This window comes from Elgaria multicarinata, chromosome 8 (assembly GCF_023053635.1).
Source record: "Elgaria multicarinata webbii isolate HBS135686 ecotype San Diego chromosome 8, rElgMul1.1.pri, whole genome shotgun sequence".
NCBI classification, from domain to species: Eukaryota; Metazoa; Chordata; class Lepidosauria; order Squamata; family Anguidae; genus Elgaria; species Elgaria multicarinata.
This window is the reverse complement of record NC_086178.1, coordinates 6,212,975-6,236,331: the sequence shown is the minus strand read 5'-3', so window position 1 is coordinate 6,236,331 and position 23,357 is coordinate 6,212,975. Positions and strand designations below refer to the sequence as shown.

The 23,357-nt window shown below is 48.1% G+C and overlaps 1 protein-coding gene across 1 annotated transcript in view; it reads left to right on the top strand.

The window, feature by feature from the left end:
* PDE6D (phosphodiesterase 6D) overlaps positions 1-23,357 on the top strand; it is a 49,695-nt gene that overhangs the window by 11,461 nt on the left and 14,877 nt on the right. The window contains exon 3 of the mRNA XM_063131758.1: positions 19,446-19,534. Coding sequence (XP_062987828.1) covers positions 19,446-19,534 — 89 coding nt within the window. The remainder of the gene's footprint in view (positions 1-19,445; positions 19,535-23,357) is intronic.

Here is a 23,357-nt window from a genome sequence, read left to right as displayed (position 1 = left end):
AGACGTTGGGCTACAATTCCCTTCAGCATAGCTAGCGGTGGGGTGTGTGTGTGATGGACGTTGCAGTGCAACAACACCTGGAGGGCCACACATTTCCCATCTCTGCTTTGAACAAACCTATATATATATATACACACACACATACATACATACATACTAGCTGTACCCTGCCACGCGTTGCTGTACCCTGCCACGCGTTGCTGGTTAAATTGAAAAGAAAAAAAAGACAAAGCGGATGTTTCTAATATGTTTAATTTCACAATGCTTGTGGATATACAATATTTTTAGTTGTTCCATTGTCTGCATAGATATAGAGATTGTCTGGTTTGCCGACTCTAGAACACGCAACATATAATTGTCCATGTGAGAAGCAATCTGTGTCTAGATCTAAACCGCACAATTCTAAAGATTGGCCCTGAGCTTTGTTGATGGTGATTGCAAACGCCAATCGAATTGGGAATTGCAAGCTCTTAAATTGAAATGGCATATCTGTTGGAATCATAGGAATGCGAGGAATGAGGACATCTTCACCTTTGAAAGGTCCTGTCAAGATTGATCTCCGACTGTAACAATTGCCACTTCGTCTATAGTTGGAGCATTGAATCTTTGCACATGTTCTCCAGCAGGCGTTTTGTCAGCATGAATAACAATCTTGTGTGTATCTGATGGCATCATGTCAATTGCTGTTTTGAACAAATGTCCTAAATTGTTTTTTTCATGAAGTAGTTGTTGCAGTTTTGAAACGATGGACCTTTTTATGCCGGTATAAATTCCGCAGCGTGCATTCAATTCATCATTGCCATCACCAATGAAATACATTTGTGGGAATTTATGTTGACTATCTTGAAACGGAAGGAAGGAGCCGGCTTTATGATAAATTTGTCCTTTGACTTTGAAAGTTGGCATAAATGGAGCTGTGATGATTTCTGCGCCGAACGATGTCATTTGGAAGCATGAGTTGTATTTCCTGATGTTAGATAGGAAATGCTTTGATTCTGCGGTATATCCGGCAAGCAAAGTTTGTAATGGCTCTGGTGGTTCTCCAAGTTGAGGCAGTTTAATTTTTCCAGCAGCGCAACACATTCCTTTTGTTTCTCCATTAAATTTAAGAGCCTTGCAATAAGGACACACTTCAGTCATAGTGCCGATGAGAACATGCCACCTCAAACTATAATCATCAGCTGGGTTGTACCGGAATGCAAGGCGATTGTAATCGTGTGATTGTTTACCACGGAGTCGTGTTTGACGCTGATGTGCTGTTTCTCGTTGACGTCTTTCAGCCACTCTCAGCCTGTCGCGTTCATTCTGTTGAGAACAAAGCAGATCTGAAGCTGTAGAATGCGATTGCTGTGCTCGCAACCGTGCATCCTCAAGTCTGGCTGAACGTTGCGTGGCTGGTTCCTTGGCACGTATTTGAGGCATTCTTTTTCTTTTTTTCTCGTTTGCTGATGCCCGTTCTTCCTCAGTCTGATTTGCAATTTCTCGTCGCAGTGCTTCCGCTCTGCGAGTACAACAACCTAAGTGTGATCTTCTGCGAGGCATTATTTGGATGAAGTAAGCAGGTTGTTTGGTTTTTAAAAAAGGATGTTTTTACGGTGAGGAGGTTAGTGGAAACTCCTGGCAGTTACCTTTCTTCAGAACGTGTAACTGTCACAGGTGTGACATCTATATTCACTCAGCCAATTGTGAGAGAATATGCAAATAGGAGAGAAGGCAGAGGCAGTGGATTGGCCTACTGGTTGGCGATGTCACAATGACTTATAAGAGCAAATAGGAGAGAACATGCAAATAGGAGAGAAGGCAGAGGCAGTGGATTGGTCTACTGGTTGCCGATGTCACAATGACCTATAAGAGCAAATAGGAGAGAACATGCAAATAGGAGAGGAGGCAGAGGCAGTGGATTGGCCTACTGATTGGCGATGTCACAATGATCAGCAGGACTGGTTTTGAGGAGGCCTATTTCTTCGATTTTAAGACAAACTTTTGACCCCATAGAGAACATAGTTACATAACAACGCTCGCGTATTCGAACGCAACGCTGTGTCAAAATTTCAAAGCAATCGGTGAAGAACTTTCGGAGATATAAAAGCATGTTTTTACGGTGAGGAAGTTACTGGAAACTCCTGGCAGTTACCTTTCTTCAGAATGTGTAACTGTCACAGGTGTGACATCTATATTCACTCAGCCAATTGCGAGAGTACATGCAAATAGGAGAGGAGGCAGAGGCAGCGGATTGGTCTACTGGTTGGCGATGTCACAATGATCAGCAGGACTGGTTTTGAGGAGGCCTATTTCTTCGATTTTAAGACAAACCTTTGACCCCATAGAGAACATAGTTACATAACAACGCTCGCGTATTCGAACGCAACGCTGTGTCAAAATTTCAAAGCAATCGGTGAAGAACTTTCAGAGATATAACGACAGTAACGAACTGTCTTTTTCATTTTTATTTATATAGATATATATATTCCTTTGAAAAGCAGAGGGTCCAGCTGCACTTAAATTCCAAGCACAAGCCCCCGCCAAAGAGCAGTTCGCAGGAAAGCTGAGCCCTTAATCTGCCATAAGTCCTCCCGCCAAAGTGCCTGTCCGAAATGCTTCTCGCGATGCATCCACTTCCCAAATAAAGTAGATAATGCTGTTTCCCAAAATATTAGCAGAAACGGGATTAAGCCGGTTCGGCCGACTCCTCGGTCCCAAGGGCAGACGCACGCGGAGTTGCTCACTTCAGCTGCTCGGTCACAGAGGAGGCACAAGGGAATCAGCTTGGCGGTTCCGGGGGCAACACTTACGGGCTTAGAGCAGGGCTTTTGCGCTTGGCCTTCTGGCAGCTGGAGCGGGGCATTAAAACGCCGGTTCTTTGTTGTGTTTGGCTGTGGCTGTTTCTACACCAACCTGAAAATCCGGGCTGGACACGGCCGAGTCCCTGTCTGTTCAAATGACGCACAGGGATTCCCGGGAGGAAGGAGGGATGAGAACGGGTTTTCCCATGGATAAGTACTCCCTGGGGAAAACCCAATTCTTCCCGTGGTCTCGGGACCGTCTTTCAGGAGGTGTGGCCGCCCGTCCCGGCTTCTTCCCTCCTTCCTGCATGTAGCGGGGATTAGTAGAGGGGAGGAACCGGGCCGGGAGGGAGCAGGGGTAAGGGGGAGCGGTTTCGGGGCATTTTAAAAAAAATCATATGTTTACTTGGAGTGCACATGCGCTCAGCTCCTTTTTTTAAAAAAGAAAATGGCGGGCACGACACCCTCCTTCCTCACGGGATGTCGCACCCGCATGTGGATTATGGGGATGATCTCGCGATCACGATATCGCGAAATCATCCCCCCTCCCTCCCTCCCTCTAGAAAGGGGCAGTGTGTGGTTCTCCGGCCAGCCAGATGGAGGTCCCCAGCGTGTGCCTCTGACAGAACCCTTGACCTTACTGTGCCTCTCACCTGGACCCAGGATGTTCTCCCGCCCAGTGATGGAAAGAGTTTTTTACCTGCTCCTTCCTTCATACTCTTGTGTCTAGTCCTCTTCCTTCGTCTTCCCATTCCCAAGCAGCAGAGATGAAGGTGTGCAGACATTGCGGGGAAACCAAACCTGTTTGGTGCTCCAGCTGATGTGCTCCTTGCAGCACCCGCCCAGAAAGCGCTCTTTGCAAGGTTGCGTTGGCTTCTTCGTTCAGGACTCCCTAGAGCAAAATGCCAGTGCTGCCACGTAAGAACAGGCCTAATGCTGGATCAGACCAAGGATCCATCTAGGCCAGCATCCTGTTCACACAGTGGCCAACCAGCTGCTCATGAGAAGCCCAAAAGCAGGACAGGAGTGCAAGAGCACCCTCGTGCCCATGTTCCCCAGCAACTGGTGTCGTGCTATGTGACGGCACCGACATTATACAGAAGGCCTTGCCTAGCACACCCTTCTCAAGCCAAGCGCCACCACTTCAACAACCTGAGGGTAGGGTAAAACAACCTTCTTCTTCGTGGTCTCTATGCATCACACATATGGGCTTTGCGCCTGCGCAGAGCTCGTATCGGGTACTTCCAAAGCTAAAGGAAACGGATTAGGCGGGAACTCCCCTCAGCGCCACTGCGCATGTGCAACTGTTCCCGCCTAAGGATCCCAGTTCTTCATCGACCGCCATTGCGGCAACATCGTATGAAGGGACTTCCATAGCGAATGTTTCGAATTTCCAGTATTTTCAAGATATCATCCTAAGAGTGAATGGCCACGAAGGCGCCTTTCAGGAAATGTGTTAGGTGCGGGGGAAAACTTCCTCCCACCGACGGGCACTCCCTGTGCCTTATTTGCCTCGGCGAGGGCCACAAGACGGAGACGTGCCACCACTGTATGTCTTTTACTAGACAAACAAGAAAACATAGAGCGGATAGACTCCGCGCAATTTTGTGGGAAAAAGCACTTCGGGCAACTGAAACGCCCAAACACGCGGAGGAAAGTAGGCGCAAAACAATGGCGTCACCTACGGCCTCGATCTCCCGCAGAGAGGAGCCCTCTTTACAGGAGCTCGCTCACGATGACGCAGATGTATATATTCAAGAGGTGTGTGTAGGGGAGTCTCCACCATCTCAAATTCTATCGCCCCGTGCGGAAAGAGTTAATCCACCAACCCCAGGTTGTTCCTTGACCGTATCCACTGCAAAAAAGATTTCCAAAAAGGCGCGCGACGCCAGGGAACCCACAAAAAAGAGGAAGAAGACTAAACATTCTCGATCCTCCATTACACGCCCGGTAGCGTCACCACCAGACTTACAGGCACCACCGCAGCCCTCGACACCGAGACAGACGTCGGCGCCAAGGCAATCGCCGCCTATAGAGTCGCCGAGACCGAGGAGATCCTCCATACCGAGAGAATTACCAACACCGAGGAGATCCTCGATACCGAGGCGATCTCCTACCTTACAGGCGCCGACCCAACCTGAACCTTTTTCAGACGGCGAGATACAGGACTCTACCTCCTCTAGAGCGGAAAGACCGTCCCAGGCAGGGAGATTCCCGCCTACAACGGGGAGGCAGGAAATGGATGATACAGGTTGCTAAGCAACAGTAACAACTTGCAACATCAGCTGATACAGGCTGCTAAGCCCCTTGCCCGACTCCTCCGGCCTTTCCAAGGTAATCCTACCCCCCTTTCTGCCTCTTCGCTCCCCCACCCCCATGAAGGGGGCAGCGCCACGGTCCGGAGCATGAGTGAGGCACGGCCGGGGCCCTCGGTGGCCGGGTAGAAGGCCGCTTGCCTGCTGCGAACCCAGGCTCCGGCCTAATCTCATGCAGGCTGGGCGGCTGGCCCAAGGCTGACAGGAAACCCAGGGAAAGGGGGACACCTGCTCCTCCTCCCCCCCGACCTCCCTGCCCCCCAGGTCTGCCAGACGGCGCTATATCGGCGGCCTCCAAGCAGCCCGCGCCCCCTCGTGATGATATTTAATTAATAAACTTTAAGATATGCCACAATGGCGTATGTTATGCCAGGTACAGCTAGTATGTGTGTGTGTGTGTGTATATACACACACACACATACTAGCTGTACCTGGCATAACATATATATGTTATATGCATAACATATATATACATAACAATATATATACACGGTGTTTATGATAGTGATTTAGAGCAGGTGATAAAGCCAAGCAGACATGTGGTTTGAGGTAACGAAACGAAATAAAATGTTTATTTTTGTTTAACAGATCTTAGCTACTTTAAATGCCAGTTAACCTGCTTAATCTACTAGTTCTGATCGAAACAGTAATCTTAAGTCTCTTAAAATCTTGTCTCCATTCACTCTCCACACCACTGGACGCTCCAAACTAAATGAACCCTGTATCCCTTAACCGACTCACTCAAACTAACTCACACAATCCCCTCAGCCAACCTATTTATACTCCCCCCTCTCTCACCGCATCACTAGCCACGCCCACTCAGTCAAACATTCCGCGCTCACTAGACATAAAAAACTCCAGACATACCTACAGGACCGAAAGGTGGGTATCGCCACATGCTGCCTTGAGCAGCTTTAAGCTATAGAGAGTAAAATCTCCCAGACGGGCCTTGTTTTGGGTCACGTTTGCCGCGCAGTAAAAGACGTGCGGTGTGCTTTTTCAAGCGCATTTCAGCATGCTCTTGAGAAAAAGCCTTTCAGTTTGTGGCTATCGTTTCCACTCAGTGAGCCTCGCCGTTGCGTGGATGTCATCCGGAGCAAGCGGAGGAGAGCCTCCTCCCCACTTGCTCTCTCCTGCTTCCCCTCTGCCCTCCTTACCTTCTCTAGGGCAGGATGACCTGCCAAATGGAGCTTTCCTTCCTCTAGCTCAGCCTTACCGCCCCCCCCCCCCTGTGGCGTTAGAACCCACAAGTCAGTTCCCAAATGCATGTCTGCAGTTTGTAAGTCTGTGGTGAGTTTAGAATGTTGACCTGAGTGGGCGGAGTTAGAATGTCTGGGGAGGGGGAGGAGGGATATATAAGGGATCGATGGAGGGGATTGAGGGGGACTTGTTAGGTCCTCTTAGAGCAGCCTTCCTCAACCTGGGGCGCTCCAGATGTGTTGGACTACAACTCCCAGAATGCCCCAGCCAGCTGGCTGGGGCATTCTGGGAGATGCAGTCCAACACATCTGGAGCGCCCCAGGTTGAGGAAGGCTGTCTTAGAGTCTTTAGTGCTCTCTGTGCTTAGAGTACTTAAGTTCTGGGAAATTTAAGGGTCAGGGTAGAGAGTGGTGTTCTTGGAGTGTGGTGTGCACGTAGTTGACATATATTAAACAATACCGATAATAAAGAAAGCTCAAGAGTGATTGTGTGAGAGAAAGGAAAGCGCGTATGTGAATGAGTGAAAGGATGGGATGAAAGATTTCAAAAAGGTTTTTAAATGTTTTATTTGAAACAAAGCTTGTGAACTTTTAAAAATAATTTTTAATTATTTTGTTTTTAACTACCACAAAAATCCCACGTGTCTGTTTGGCATTTATCATCTGAAGTTTACACATTTAGCACCCACTCTGACAATAATTCACCTCAGCACATATAACTCACAGTGTTTTATTTTATATATTGAAATCCTTCTCCATTTAACCCCTTTCTCCACATAGTTTGGAGGAAGGCGGTTTTTATCCCTCGCCTCAGGTGTATCAAGCGGTGGTGCTTGGCTTGAGCGGGGAGTAGCCGCGGGCAGGCTTGGTGTTCAGAGCCTGTGTCGTGGCAGCCCCCACCTGGCACCCTCTGGATGTGTTGGAATACAACTCCCAGCATCCCCAGGCCGTGTGGTCTAGGAATGGGGAAGTTGAAGCCCCACACATCTGGAGGGCGCCAGGTGGGGGGAGGCTGCCCTGGCTTCTTGCTTTTCCAGCGGACAGAACTGGTGGTGGTGGTCCTGGCGGTCCTCACTCCTCACTTTCTCTTGGGCATCGCACACAAGGCCACGCTGTTCAGGAATGCGTACGGCAGCAGGGTTGGCACGGCACCAGGCACAGCTGGCGCGAGCTGGTTCATGAATAAGTACTACAGCGGGCTGCCGCCTTCCCGAGTCCTCCGGAGCCGTCTCCCAACTTCTTCACACCCGCAGCATTAGCCTTGCAGGTGCCGCATGTCTTGTGTCGCTCATTATCATAGAATCATAGAATAGCAGAGTTGGAAGGGGCCTACAAGGCCATCGAGTCCAACCCCCTGCTCAATGCAGGAATCCACCCTAAAGTATCCCTGACAGATGGTTGTGCAGCTGCCTCTTGAAGGCCTCTAGTGTGGGAGAGCCCACCACCTTCCTAAGTAACTGGTTCCATTGTTGTACTGCTCTAACAGTCAGGAAGTTTTTCCTGATGTCCAGCTGGAATCTGGCTTCCTTTAACTTGAGCCCGTTATTCCGTGTCCTGCATTCTGGGAGGATCGAGAAGAGATCCTGGCCTTCCTCTGTGTGACAACCTTTTAAGTCTATGAAGAGTGCTCTCATGTCTCCCCTCAATCTTTTCTTCTCCAGGCTAAACATGCCCAGTTCTTTCAGTCTCTCTTCATAGGGCTTTGTTTCCAGACCCCTGTTCATCCTGGTTGCCCTCCTCTGAACACACTCCAGCTTGTCTGCGTCCTTCTTGAATTGTGGAGCCCAGAACTGGATGCAATACTCTAGATGAGGCCTAACCAGGGCCGAATAGAGAGGAACCAGTACCTCACGCGATTTGGAAGCTATACTTCTATTAATGCAGCCCAAAATAGCATTTACCTTTCTTGCAGCCATATCGCACTGTTGGCTCCTATTCAGCTTGTGATCTACAACAATTCCAAGATTCTTCTCGTTTGTAGTATTGATGAGTATCCCCCATCTTGTAACTGTGCCTTTGGTTTCTATTTCCTAGATGTAGAATTTGGCGTTTATCCCTATTAAATGTCATTCTGTTGCTTAAGGGCAAGATCAGGCTGCCTTCTTGATCATGAATGAATGGCTGCCACTCTGAGGCCGGGGAGGCACCACCTTCCTCTGGGGCGCTGTAGAAGTTCTGTGAGCTTAGCCAAGGCCGTCTCCGAATAGGGGAGGGGGCACAGCAGCTCAGTATGACAGAGCCCCTGCTTTGCGTGCAGAAGGCCGCAGGTTCGATCCCCAGCTTCTCCAGGTAGGGCGAGGCAAGACACACACCCCTGGAGCGCCGTCGCTGCCAGTCAGTGCAAGCAATACTGGGCTAGGTGGACTGAGGGTCTGACTCAGGCAGCTCCCTGTGTTCCTGTGAGTGCCGCATGCAGCCCAGTGGCAGAACAAAGTTTTTTCCATCTGTTTTGAAGTTTCCGTTCAGACTTCTGGGTGACTCATCCTACAGACAAGGGTTGAAAAAAAATGCCCCAGGCTTTTGAGCCTGTGGTGAGTAGGTTTCTGGCACTTGGCCGCCGCCTCGTGCCTCTTCCTCCCCTCTAAAGCCTGCAGAAGCAGTTCAAACTGCCCCTGCTGTTGCTGTTTTGCTGGAGAAACGGCCCTGGTCCGGGGCGCTCTTTCTCTAGGAGAATAGCCAAGGTTAGCTGAGTTCTGCCAGGATAGGCAGCTGGCACAGCGTCAGGATGGAGCGGAAAAGGAAGTCTGCTTACGTTTAAAGAGCTTCTGATGGCGAATGGGAAAAGAGTGTGTTACGCCTTGCTTAACAAAGATTGAAGTAGTTGGGTGGATGAAACGCCTTTGTGTTTTCAGATGGAAAGGGGAACCATTGATTGAGGGCCCCCCGGCCAGGCCAGTTGCAGGTGATGCTCAGCCTGACAAGTGCCAAGGGGGGCATTTTGGTGGGAGAGGAGTTCCCATAGGGCAAGGTCTGATGACGGACTTTCACCTCAGGGGCAGAACTCTGTCTAGCTACTGGAAGAGAAATGCCTGGTGATCTAAATACAAGGATTGAGATGAGGACGCATGCAAACAGCTCTTATAGAATCATAGACTAGCAGAGCTGGAAGGGGCCTACAAGGCCATTGAGTCCAACCCCCTGCTCAATGCAGGAATCCACCCTAAAGCATCCCTGATAGATGGTTGTCCAGCTGCCTCTTGAATGCCTCTAGTGTGGGAGAGCCCACCGCCTCCCTTGGTAATTGATTCCATTGTTGTTCTGCTCTAACAGTCAGGAAGTTTTTCCTGATGTCCAGCTGGAATCTGGCTTCCTTTAACTTGAGCCCGTTATTCCGTGTCCTGCACTCTGAACGGGAGTGCAGGACACGGAGTGCAGGACACCTTATGCTCACGTTATGCTCTTAACGTGAGCATAAGGTGTCCTGTTTCGGTGACTCTGGTCTCCACAGTAAAGATATGTGGGGTGCTTCAGTCCGTAGCTGATGGAAAGTGGGCTGGTATTTGCCTCTTCCTGGTACTTCTTAGCTGCTGCTTATGAAACTCTGAGTCTAACGTGTCGATGTATAAATGCACAAATAATACCATGCAAACAGACTTGTCTGTTCCTTTCTGAGGAAAGGCTCTGATCCCCCTTGAATAATCTGCACTTACAGAGTCCATGGAGTGTGGCTGTCGGTGAGCGAAGGGGTTTTAATTGCACATAGGATTCCATTTTTGGCTTTCCTATGAAGCCCTCGAGACTGGCCAGACCCTCTGACCTCTGAACAGCCGAACCGGGGCCCTGACGCAAAGCCCAGGAGTTGATGCGCTTGCAAGAGTAAGCCAGGCCCACTGTGATGAGGGACAGACAGTGTTATCCAGGCAGGCTGGAGAGACCGCGGAGGCCCAGGAGGGAGTCACAGGAGTGAGTGACGACTTATTTATAAGTCATCACGTTTTGTTTTTCTTTGAGATTTCTGTCTCGCCTTCCTGCACAAGGCACCTGATGCAGGACTGTTGGAAGTGTTGACAGCCTTTGCTGCTCATTTTGGCCCTCGGCTAGTTTCCAAGATGGCCCGCCTGTTCCTTGGTTGTTTTATATCATCATTAAATTTATGTCTCACCTGTTTATGTAATAAATAAATAAATAAAAACTTTCTGCTAAAAACGGCACTGGAGGTGGCTAACAATAGTAAAATACCGATAAAAATAAAACCTCAGTTAAAACATAAGAACAAATCTGTTAGAAACGCAACAGTAAAAAGAAATAGAATCATAGAATAGCAGAGTTGGAAGGGGCCTACAAGGCCATCGAGTCCAACCCCCTGCTCAATGCAGGAATCCACCCTAAAGCATCCCAGACAGAACCTGATCTGGTTAACTCCCCTTCAGCAACAAACCAGGAAAGAGAGCTCTAAACCAGCCTCCCTTGAGTTGAGAGTTTTCTGAGTGCATTCATACAGCTTGCGCAAACATGGCACAACTGCAGCACTGACCATTAGGTGCAGAATTTGGTATCCTAAAACAATCTGAACGTTTGCCAAAAATGGGTGTGCGTGTGTGCGGGGAGAAACCAAATTCATAACTTACGGCTGTGAAGGTAGGCCTGAAAGTACTTGGGCAGCGCTAGTGAAATTGCAGAAGAAGGACCAAGTAGGGTTCTTATTAGCCAGTGGGTGGGACTGGCATAATTCCATGCGCCCCCCCCCCCTCCCCCATGGTGCGCGGTAGCAGAAGCAGTTGTGCAAAAACAGACAAAGAGGTGTAGGGGTTGAATAAAGTATGCAGGCTGCAAACCTTAGTTGTTTTTCTGTAGAATTCGTGGGTTGTTTTTTTTGTTGTTCAAGTGTGGTGTACGCACAACCCTGTCCATATTGATATTCTGCCTTGGGAATGGTTGACCCGAATGCTGAGAGAGGCAGCTTGTCTTGCCTCTGTGCTTGGTCAGCAAATAGAAGCCAGTTCCTTTGTTGGCATCGGTTTTCCGGGAGTGCTTTTCCTCAGTCGGCCCTCTAGCTGATCTGAATTTTTATTTTGCTCATTAGATGCCGCAGCTCAGTGTGAGTCCGCTGTGAAATTTCGACAAGATTAACTCTGCAATGAAGAGAGACCCATCTGCATTCCCTGGGCTTGTCTGGAATCCAGAATTAAGTGGGGGCATTGATTGAAGGTGCATGTTAAATGTGTGGCAGTTTCAGGCTCTGGGAACTGTCTTTTTGAATACGCTGGTTTAGCAAGATGAAGTGTCCAGCTTGACCCACTCTCGGGTGGGTGGGTGGGGGATGGCAGGGAAGGGAGACGTCAAAGCTGGAGCCGCCGCAACGGTTCAGATTCTGCTCCAGTTGCGAACGCAGCTCATGATGGGCTAAGTAGTATCCCAGCGCAGCTCCTGGAAGGCTGTCCTGGCGTTTGCAAGGGGGAAAGCAATTCCAGATGTCAGGTTCTCAGAAGGCAGTTTAAAACGCTTACTTCAGCATTTGGCTTTTGTCAGAGAAGACCCGTCTCTGCCCAGCGATGCCGCTCTTTAGCCCGTGTTTACCCACGTTATCCTCCTCTGGCACCGATTGCCATGGCAGCAATATGCCACTGTTAAGTGACACAAGCATCTCTCCCCCACAGAGCTGCCTCACTGTCTTACTCTCTGCCCCAGGGACCCTGAGGGTGCTGCGTGTTGGGTTTTAGGCTCGCTTTGTTGTTCAGGCGTGGGGGGAGGCGTTGCCTTCCTAAAGAAGACCTTTTCTTTGTCTGCAGAGGCAAAAGGTTGGGCATGTACTGTGTACCGTGTGATGTGAACAAGTGGAGGAGCATTGTCTTGGGATAGTCTGCTGCCCTCTCTGGGGGGGGAGATGGAGACCCCCGCCCCTGATTTGGCTCAGGATCAACTCATGCGTGCCCTAAGATGAGCCGTGTATGGATTTTGTTAAATCTGTTCCATCTGGGTTATGCCTAGTCAGGCATATTTTCTTCGGTTTTTCGTTCATTTGGATTATTTTTACCAGAATATTGTTCTACTTGCGCTAATAAGCACTTGCTCGAATATGCTGGTGCAAATTCGTTAATGCAAATATGCTGGTGCAAATTCGTTAATGCAAATTAGTGCTAGTGTGCATTAAGTAATGTGAACATTAGCATTGATGAGAATTAGCACAAATCCCCTCCAAAAGTGAAAAACGAGCCTGCAAATCCACGAAATAATAATAATAATGATGATGATGATATTTTTTATTTTTTTATTTATTGCATTTCTATACTGCCCAATAGCCGAAGCTCTCTGGGCTGTTTACAAAATTAAGACAATTCAAATCTAATACAACAGTATAAAACCATAATATAAAATACAATATAAAAGCACAACCAAGATAAAAACAGCAGCAATGCAAAAATACAAATTTAAAATACAAATTTAAAAGAGCAAGTTCAAATTAATTTATAGACTGTTAAAATACTGGGAGAATAAAAAACACAACACAACAGAAATGCAACATCATACAACGAATTAAAACATTTAAAACCAATACATCACTAAAAGCAGCACATCATTAAAAGGCAAATTTAAAATTCAAGTAACGGAAAAGAACGGTCAGTTGCGGGATCCGCAGGTGGGATCCGTAGGGATCTGAACTCATTGGGATCTTCGTGGATTTCTCTGTCATCCCTACCCATGAGCCCTGCGACAGCAGAGAACTCTCTGTGTTTTCTAAAAATGACAAGGAGTCTTGTGGCACTATAAAAACTAACAGAGCTACTGTGGTGTAAACTTTTGTGGACTGGAGTCCACCTCACCAGGTGCATGATGTGTTCTTGGTTGGCAGGTCTAACACATAACACACATAAAGAGAGAGAAAAAAACGTCTAAGTCGTGGGCCCATTTCTTGGCATTTTCAGGAAATGTGTCACAACGAACACAAGATAAGCACAGAGACCTGTTCACAGCAGCAGCAATTGATGATAGAATGGTCTTGCTTTCTAGTTACCTTATGATAATGTAACGCCTGTAGTGTGAAAGAACCCTCCTGCTCTGATAAAGCCTAAATTGAATAACTCTGGTTTGCTGATAATAATTAGCCTAGCGAAACTGAAAAGTGAGTATTATCAATTACTTTTGATGTGCATGATACACTCCGCTCTGATCTTGCATGCATTTGGGCTCTGCAGACTTACTGCTCCTATTGTGGGCTCTCCCACACTAGAGGCCTTCAAGAAGCAGCTGGACAACCATCTGTCAAGTAGCTTTAGGGTGGATTCCTGCATTGAGCAGGGGGTTGGACTCGATGGCCTTGTGGGCCCCTTCCAACTCTGCTATTCTATGATTCTATGATTTCATGGCCTTTAGCTCCATAGCTTATGACGTTTTCCCTCTCTGTCCCTTGAGTGTCTGTGTGTACCAACTGAGGATGACACTTCAGTATGTGGCAAAGTGGTGTCTTTAAGTCCACAAAATTACGCTATGATAAATCTGTTGATCTTTAAGGTGTCGTGCGCCTGCTGCAAGATCAACAAAGAGTCGAACGTAGCTACGTCTCTGGAATTGGCCACATGTTTTCTGGAATTTTCTAGGCAGACAGCTGGCAGCTTGTAAGCTGTATCCAGCCCCTGGGAAAACTACTTTATATGTTGGCCCTGCCATTTCTTAATAAAGGTGTGGTCAAAGGTTTGCTGACAATTTCACTTCTTAATAATAATAAATTGATTTCTTACCCGCCTCTCCGTTTGGATTGGGGCGGGGAACAACAATAAATATAAAATACGTAAAATTGTATTGAAAACATAATATACATTATTAAAACATCCTAAAATTCCATTGGATAGGCCTGCCAGAATAGATCAGTCTTTATAGCTTTCTTAAATGCAAAAAGACTGTTAAGTTGACGAGTCTCCTCCAGCAGGCCATTCCACAGTCCGGGAGCAGCAGAAGAGAAGGTCCTCTGGGTAATGCTTGTGAGCCTAATTTTGGTAGACTGAAGTAGATTCTTCCCAGAGGACCTGAGTGTGCGGGGTGGATTGTACGGGAGAAGGCGATCCCACAGGTAGCCTGGACCCAAACCATGTAGGGCTTTAAAGGTGATAACCAACACTTTATACTTCACGCCAGTCCTTTTCCAGCTTCATTGGCTGCCAGTCCAGGTCCGGGCCCGATTCAAAGTGCTGGTATTAACATTTAAAGCCCTAAACGGCTTGGGGCCAGGTTATTTGAAGGAACGCTTCCTCCCATATGTACCTGCCCGGACCCTAAGGTCCTCCTCAGGGGTCCTTCTCCGCGAGCCCCTGCCAAAGGAAGTGAGGCAGGTGGCTCCCAGGAGGAGGGCCTTCTCTGCTTTGGCACCCCGGCTGTGGAATGAGCTCCCTAAGGAGGTTCGCTTGCCACCTACATTATATGCCTTTAGACGCCAGGTGAAGACCTTTTTATTCTCCCAGCTTTTTAACAGTCTATAAATAAATTTTAACTTGGTGTTTTAAATCTGTAATTTTGCGTTGCTGCTGTTTTTATCTGGTTGAGCTTCTATATTGTATTTTATATTATGGTTTTATACTGTTGTTTTATACTTTGAATGCTTTTAATTTTTGTGAACCGCCCAGAGAGCTCCGGCTATTGGGCGGTATAGAAATGTAATAAATAAATAAATAAATAAATACTTTGCCTGGAAACTAATTGGAAGCCAGTGAAGAGATTTTAAAACTGGTATAAAACTTTAAAACTTCCTAGGAAAAGAAGGCAGCTGTTTTCATATTGTAAGAGGTCAGATGGGTTTTATACTTGACAGTTGCATCTCTTTGGATTTTGCCTAGAATGCCCTGGCTGTAGCATGCATTCTCCATCCGTGAGAAGCCCCTCACTATTAGATGGCGACAACTTCACTATCGAGCCTGTTTGTGAAGTGGCCAGCTTATGTGGCAACAGCCACGCCATGCCCGGAGTTCAGAGTGCACAACCCCCCTGAAACTTTGGAAGTTGCTCCTTCCTCTTCAACGCTTAGCTACGTACTGCCTCCTTGGTTGGAAATGTGCCATTTTGGAACATTATTCCTTTCCGCTTGCAAACTCGACGCGACACGTGTGGTTTGACTGCATTATGAAATGTGTGCCCGCTCTTCCTTGCCATAAACGGTGTCACTTCCTAATAGTATTGCTGGAGCAAGATGTCTCCTTGTTCCCTGGCAGTCAACCTCCTGTCCCTGGGAAGCGCGTCGTAGTTTAACATTCCCTACAAAAGGAGACCACACTAGGCAGCGGCCTCTTTCCAGGTCGTCTGGAGGAAAGCAGCTGACAAGAGCTAGCCAAGGTTGCTGCAGCTTTCTGGAGTAGCTGCCCTTGGCTGCAGCTGGCTGTCCAAAGCAACGCTCCTCGCTTTCCTAGTCCTGCCAGAGTGTCTGACTTTGCTCTTTGATGCCAGGAATGTTGACGTTTTGAAACGGATTGGATGCGGCCTTGGAAAAGAAATCTTGGCACCGCCGAGAGGAAATGCTGAGAAATTCAAGCAGGTCCGAGTGAGCCTGACTGCCGTGCTGTTCGTGCTGCTTAGGAAGGAGGCTCTGTGTGTGTGCGTATGCGTGTTACATGGGTGAATGTGCTGTTAGATCCATGACGAGCAGAATGCATAAGTTGGGGAACAAGCTTGGAAACTGTTAGCAATTGAATAATAATGACTTCTTGGATAGGGATGCAGAGGCAAAGCTGGAAACGAGGCCCTTAGAAACTGGAGGCTGGCAGCCAGGAACGGGGGGGATATTTTACGCTGTGCTCTGTGAGGCCAGTGTCTTAGAATACGATGACGATTCTTGGAAAACTGAGGCTGCTGTCTAAGGATTGCAATGACGCCTCATCTCCCCATCCTAGTCTTGTGTCATATCCTTCCCACATCCAATATGCAAGGTGGAAAAGTCCCAGCCATCCAGTCACCTGGGTTCTTCCAAACATGAATTTGATCCCCCGTCCCGCCCAAACACGCACCGCTAATGTGCGCGTTGTATTTTCCCTGCATCCCCCTGGGTTGGCTGGTGCGAAGATTAACAAGCCTGGCCACAAGGGCCGGCTGGAGGGGGCAGGTGCTTTTATTTGGCTGCCTGCTAAGGGCAACCGTTGTTGACTCTGGCCAAGATGAGGAGACCTCTGGCCAAGATGAGGAGACCTGTGAAAAGAAAGGCAGCTTCAAAAGCAGTTTGCTATGGCATGAGAGACACTTGTTCAAAGGAGGAGAAAACACACACCCGGATTTGCATGATGCTAAGTAGTAGTTGAGATTCTGGCCTCTGTGAGATTCCAGTAAAAGAAAATGCAAATATTCAAAATATTCAGAAGGAAAGATAGACTTTCCTTCTGACAATGAGCACCAACTTTCATTTATGAAATTTAATGTTCTTCTGCTTCCTTCAGGCACGTGTATTAAGGTTTCGGTAGCTGGTAGATCTGTATAAATTGAGCCAGGGTGGACTTGAGAAGGCTGTGCTTGGACCCCCCTCAGCCATGGAGCTTGCCCAGCAACGGCTAGAGGCATTGATCACACTAGAGGCCTTCAAGAGGCCTTCTGTCAGGGATGCTTTAAGGTGGGTTCCTGCCTTGAGCAGAGGGGTTGGACTCAATGGCCTTAGAGGCCCCTTCCAACTCTACTGTTCTGTGATTCTATGATATCCCTAAGGACAGTTTAAAAACAGCTTCTCAGTGTGAGCCAGGAAATGACCTATCAGGAAAAAAGGTGTCTCTCTGTCTCTGTCTCCCCTTTTCATCTGTGTTTCTTCCTTCTGCCTTGTCTACTCACTCTGCCCCCTTCGCACTGAGTTCTGAGGTGTCTCAGTCTGCCATCATTTGCGCCTCTGAGTTATTTGGCTGTTTGGGCAGCTTCCCCCCTCCCTTTAGGGTTCCCCCCCCCTTGGGACTTTTGTACCCCTGCAAATCTTGGGGTTACCCTGTGTCTGCTAGTGAGTGGTGCAGTTTTGGCTAAGTTGACATAAGCACAGGGAAATGTGAATTGGTATTAGAAGGGATGAGGAGAAGGAAGATAGGTCTTGCTTATTGTCAATCAGCTTAGAAGCAGGACGAATATATTTCAAGTAATGTAGCACCTGCATTGCATGTAAGAAGGTCCCTGGTTCTCCAGTGAATGGATATCATTGAGCAGAAACCAGATCCTCCAGACATTTTGGACTTCAACTCCCAGCATTCCTGATGATTGACCATACTGGCAGGAGCTCCTGGGAGTTGAAGTCCAAAATATCTGGAAATCTAACTTCTGCCCACCCCTGCTGTAGACATCCTGAAGGGCTGCCTGCTACTCTACACACCTGCCCAGCTGCTAAGGTCTTCAGGGGCTCTGCTTAGAGTGCCCCGTCTTCCCAGGGGAATGGGTGCTAACTTAAAGATGGGGCATATCAATCACGGAGTCCTGGCTCCCAAAGACCCTTCCATCACCTGATCACTGGGTTTCCTGCTGGATGACTTTGAGGAAACGACTCATAATGCTGTTTATTTCCTTAGGATTTCTGATAGAAGCCAGTGCTTGCTGCTGCTGCTGCTATACAACTGAATTGACTTCTTAAATGTTGCTGCATGTTGTACTGATTCTTTGACCGATTTCTAGTGTCACTCGCCTTGGGGACTCCTGAGATCGAGATGTGGGGTGATAAGATAAATATTTTAAAATAAATAATAGCCAGGAATGTGTGTGTGTGTGTGTGCGAATAAACTTGTTCAAGAATCCTGTGGACAAATTAAATGCCGGCCGCCTGACAGTGTTGCAGTGAAGTTGTTGATGGGCAGGAAAATTCCCTGCTGCTCATCCAAGCCCATCTGCACTTGAGGAATTGGGTGTGTGTGACCTTTGATGTCTGTAACCACACACCTTTTCTCTCTCTGCACTGCTTTGCTTTGCAGTTTATTCTACTCCTGAAAGCCATAGTTCCCTGGACAATCTCCCTTGTCAACGCCCAGGTGCAATCTCTGTCTTCCTCATCCAAACGTCTCCGAAAGGCTTCCTCCAAGTAGACCACCCATGTTCAAGCCATATTAATATCGCCCCTACGACTTAATTATCCGCAATGCCCTCTGGATCCGGCTTGCAAGGCCCTGCTGCTCTTCTGCCGATAAGAATCTTTCTATTTTTAACAGCAGTCTTTCCCCTGCTGGGATAGAAGAATCGCTAAACCAATTAAACACATTAGGAGATAACCACGCATGTAGATCTGGTTCAAGACGTCTTGTTTCTGCATGGCATGTTTTAGTATCGAGCCTTCTGCCCTGCTAGTTAAGTTGTTAACTGGATCTGCTTGGCGGTAGCTGTTCCGTCTCCATCCTAGCCACCACCATCCAAGGTTTCTTCTCCTTTTCCTTTACCAGTCACTTGTATATTCCCAAGTCCCGTCCCGCGCCTTCTCTTCTGCAATGCCGTTTTGTTTCAAGGAGAATTGCAGCTCTCCCTGTCAGAGACCAGTCTCCGTAACAAGCTTTGGGCTATAAATTATTTTCTCCAAACACTTGCACTTTCTTTACAACCCTTTTTTCTACGGAACTTCTAGGAGGCGGCAGAACTGAGTAGTGGAGCTTTTGCCCCGTGTGTGCCGGAAATGCCAGCTTTGCTCCCTGACAGGTCCAGCTAAATGAATTTCAGGTTTGCAGGAGCTGCTGCCAGTTGGAGTTGAAACGTATTGCTAGATGGATTAATAATCTAGTTTGATATAAGGCCCGTTTCTATGAAGTTGGGGTGTTGTTATTATTATTATTATTATTATTATTGCAAACAAGAAAAAAAGGCTTGCAGCTGGAGGAACAGGAATGTTGCCAGCCCCTTGAGTTCTGTGATGTTTGCCTTGCTGGAAGCTCAAGCTGTGGGAGAGGCACCTCGAAAAGTCCAAGTCGTTCGTGGTGTGGGACGTTTTGCATGCAGAAGATTCCCCGTTCAATCCTGGCGCCTCCAATTAAAAGAGAATTGACTGACAGGTGATGCGAAATCTCTTTGCCTGCCCGGCGAGCCAGTGCCAGTCCTATAATACTGGGCTGGCATCACCGATAGTCTGACCAGGTTCTCAGGCAGCTTCGCAGTTCATGAATGCTGGCGGTGGCCGTGCATTTTCAGTCCGCTGCTTGGTGCCGTGAGAGGCCTTGGTTCCGTAACACAAGAGCGTGTTGTGTAGAGTTCGGAAATGCCGCTCCCTTTTTTTTCCTTAACTGCTTCGCAAACAGAAATTGGATGAATCTCCGGGACGCAGAAACGGGAAAAATTCTCTGGCAAGGAACAGAAGACCTCTCCGTCCCTGGAGTAGAGCATGAAGGTACTGCTGGGCTTTGAGGGAGGGCGGGACCGGAATCCTAAGGGGTGGGAGGCGGGATCCTCAGATACCCACCAGACTGCAACCTGCTTCACGGAAAGCTCTTCTTTATAGAGTGCCACCATAAAAGTAATCTAAGCATTACACAAAACAGGTCTCTGCCCCCAAGGAGCTTGCCATCTACGGCTCCAGAGGAGACTACAGAGGGAAGAAAAAGAAAGATCAAGGGTAATAAGTGAGAAGAAGGAAATGCGGTTATGTGTGCTTGGCCTTTACTTATTTACTCGGTGGGTGTATATGGCACGCTTCAAAAAGGTATTTCCACGGTGCTGCATATACAAAAAAGATATAAAACAATAAATAATCAAGCAACAAAAGAATAAAAGCAGCAGCATAAAATATTTCGGCAACTTAATAGGCCCGGGTTCCTCCCTGGGGATCGCCTCAGACAGCAGGGGGCGCACACGAGCTGGGTGCAGGTGTCCTTTTGGCTCCCAGGGCTGTACAGGCTTGGTTTAAGTTTGTGTAAGAAATAAGGGCTTGAGCCAAAGGCTTCATCGAAGAGGTGAGTGGTTGAGAGTGGGGGATCTGAAGGAAGAGAAGGACCTGGCGTCTTGTAGGAGTTCTGGGCAGGGGATCCCGGCAGGAGAGCAGCGGAGAGCGCTGGAGTCAGAGGAAAGAAGGTCTCTGGTGACGTCCCAAGGTAGCCGGCCAATCACGTCTCCCTGTAACACGCCGTCTCGGAAGATTCTCTCGGGAGTATGCGATGCTCTGGTCATTGCTCGGTCGGAGACTGCCTGGGCATCCCACGTGATCTGCAGTGCTGGGCTTCCCGAAGCAGCAGCAGGATGTAACATAAATAATAGAATAGCAGATTTGGAAGGGGCCTACAAGGCCATCGAGTCCAACCTCCTGCTCAATGCAGGAATCCACCCTAAAGCATCCCTGACAGATGGTTGTCCAGCTGCCTCTTGAAGGCCTCCAGTGTGGGAGAGCCCACAACCTTCCTAGGTAACTGGTTCCATTGTCGTCCTGCTCTAACAGTCAGGATGTTTTTCCTGATGTCCAGCTGGAATCTGGCTTCCTGCAGCTTGAGCCCATTATTCCATGTCCTGCACTCTGGGAGGATCGAGAAGAGATCCTGGCCCTCCTCTGTGTGACAACCTTTTAAGTCTTTGAAGAGTGCTATCATGTCTCCCCTCCATCTTCTCTTCTCCAGGCTAAACATGCCCAGTTCTTTCAGTCTCTCTTCATAGGGCTTTGTTTCCGGACCCCTGATCATCCTGGTTGCCCTCCTCTGAACACGCTCCAGCTTGTCTGCGTCCTTCTTGAATTGTGGAGCCCAGAACTGGACGCAATACTCAAGAGGAGGCCTAACCAGGGCCGAATAGAGAGGAACCAGTACCTCACGCGATTTGGAAGCTCTACTTCTATTAATGCAGCCCAAAATAGCATTTGCCTTTCTTGCAGCCATATCGCACTGTTGGCTCATATTCAGCTTGCGATCCACAACAATACAATAAGCAATAAGCAAACATGACGTGGGTCGCTCTGTGAGTGTTTGCATCGCGTTTCTGCCCCGCTTGGAAAAGGTTGCCGTGACAGGTGTGAAAAGCTGTTGCAGCATAGGCTGCAAGGAACAGGATCTGCCTGGCGCCTAACAGGACGCATGTTACGTACACACCATGTGCCTTGCAGCAGGGGAGGGTGCCTTTTTATCCTGAAGGCCACAGGCAATCAATCAGGAGCCACATGCCAGGGTTGTGGGGTTGTTGTTTTTTTGGTAAATTTGGCTAGAGGGCAGCTTGAGCAACAACTAGCCAGTCCCCTTTAAACCGAGTCCTGTCTGTGGTGTAATGAATGGAAGGTTCTCACAGGAACATAAGAAAAGTTGTGCAAGACCAGACCGAAGACCTGTGCATTCCAGCATTACAGTGACCAACCACAGTGGAACGACAGCACCCTCCCGCTCAAGTTCCCATAAACTGGCACACGGTGGCACACTGCCTCCAGTCCTAGAAGCCATGGATAGCCTTCTCCCTGGTTTTGTCCAACCCCCTTATAAAGCCATCCAAGTTGGTGGCCATCACCACATCTTGTGGTAGTGAGTTCCATAGTTTAACTACACGCTGTGTGAAGTCCTTTTATCTGTCATGAATCTCCCACCAATCAGCTTTATGGGATGAGCTCACTGAGTTCTAGTATTATAAAAGAATCCTGTCCACTCACTCCACACCATGCGTACCTCCATCATGCCCCGTTTTACTTTCCTTTGTTCTAAACTCAATCGCCCCCCCCCTCACCGTTGCGACCTTTCCCCATAGGGGAGTTGCTTCACTGCCGTGATCTGCTCGGGTGCCCTTTTCTGTGTGCCACCCTGAGTTTGGCAAGCACTCGGACGTAGTAAAACATCTCGCCTCCCAAATCCAGCACAGGTTCCGCGAGGAACCCTTCCTGTCCTCACCAGACTAAAAGTTGTGGTCTCCTTTAGCAAGGGTAGTTGTGAATCCCTGGAAAGGACCCATTTTTATTTGATAGGACTGCACGTCAAAGTCACGTGCGTTTGTTTTGAGATAGAGGTTATGTTGGTGTTTTATTGTAATGGCTGGTCCAGGTATAAGGGCTCCAGTTTCTTAACCATGGTTATGGGGTCGAGAGCCAAGTCCTGGAATGTGCAGCCTCTCCCGGGAGCAGATCCCCCTTCCGGTTTTAACCCTGATTAACACTAACCAGGGTTTGAAGTTGGTTAAGAAATCCTCTTGGGAACCTGGTTAGTGTTGACTGCATTGAGCTGCTGCATTGAGCAGGGGGTTGGACTCGATGGCCTTGTAGGTCCCTTCCAACTCTGCTGTTCTATGATTCTATGACTGTGGCCCAAGAAAAAGTGGTAGAATTTGCTGCCGGGGTTAAACAGCCAGAGCTGTTACATCTATATCATAGAATTATAGAATAGCAGAGTTGGAAGGGGCCTACAAGGCCATCGAGTCCAACCCCCTGCTCAATGCAGGAATCCACCCTAAAGCATCCCTGACAGAGGGTTGTCCAGCTGCCTCTTGAAGGCCTCTAGTGTGGGAGAGCCCACAACCTCCCTAGTTAACTGATTCCATTGTCATACTGCTCTAACAGTCAGGAAGTTTTTCCTGGTGTCCAGCTGGAATCTGGCTTCCTTTAACTTGAGCCTGTTATTCCGTGTCCTGTACTCTGGGAGGATCGAGAATTGGGTGGAGGGACTGTTCACAAGTGTAGGAAGGCAGATCCCATCCATAGAATCATAGAATAGCAGAGCTGGAAGGGACCTACAAGGCCATTGAGTCCAACCCCCTGCTCAATGCAAGAATCCACCCTAAAGCATCTCTGACAGATGGTTGTCCAGCTGCCTCTTGAAGGCCTCGAGTGTGGGAGAGCCCACAACCTTCCTAGGTCACTGATTCCATTATCGTACTGCTCTAACAGTCAGGAAGTTTTTCCTGATGTCCAGCCGGAATCTGGCTTCCTTTAACTTGAGCCCGTTATTCCGTGTCCTGCACTCAATCCCTTTACAGCATGGAGAATCAATTCTAGACGTCTCCAATTCTATTCTAAACATGTCCAATTGTTATTTTAATATTGTATCAGTTTTATATGTTTTTAACCACTTTTATGCATTTTATTGTGATTTTGTATTTAATGTTGTTCCCTGCCTTGATCCAAAAGGAGGCGGATAAGAAATAAATATTCTAGTCTAGTCTATTGATGCTCAGAGCCGCTGTTTGCACCACTGTGGTAAAGAAGCAGCCATGCTGTTTGGGGTTGCCAGAAGGGGGAGGGGGTTAAAGCCCCCCTTCAG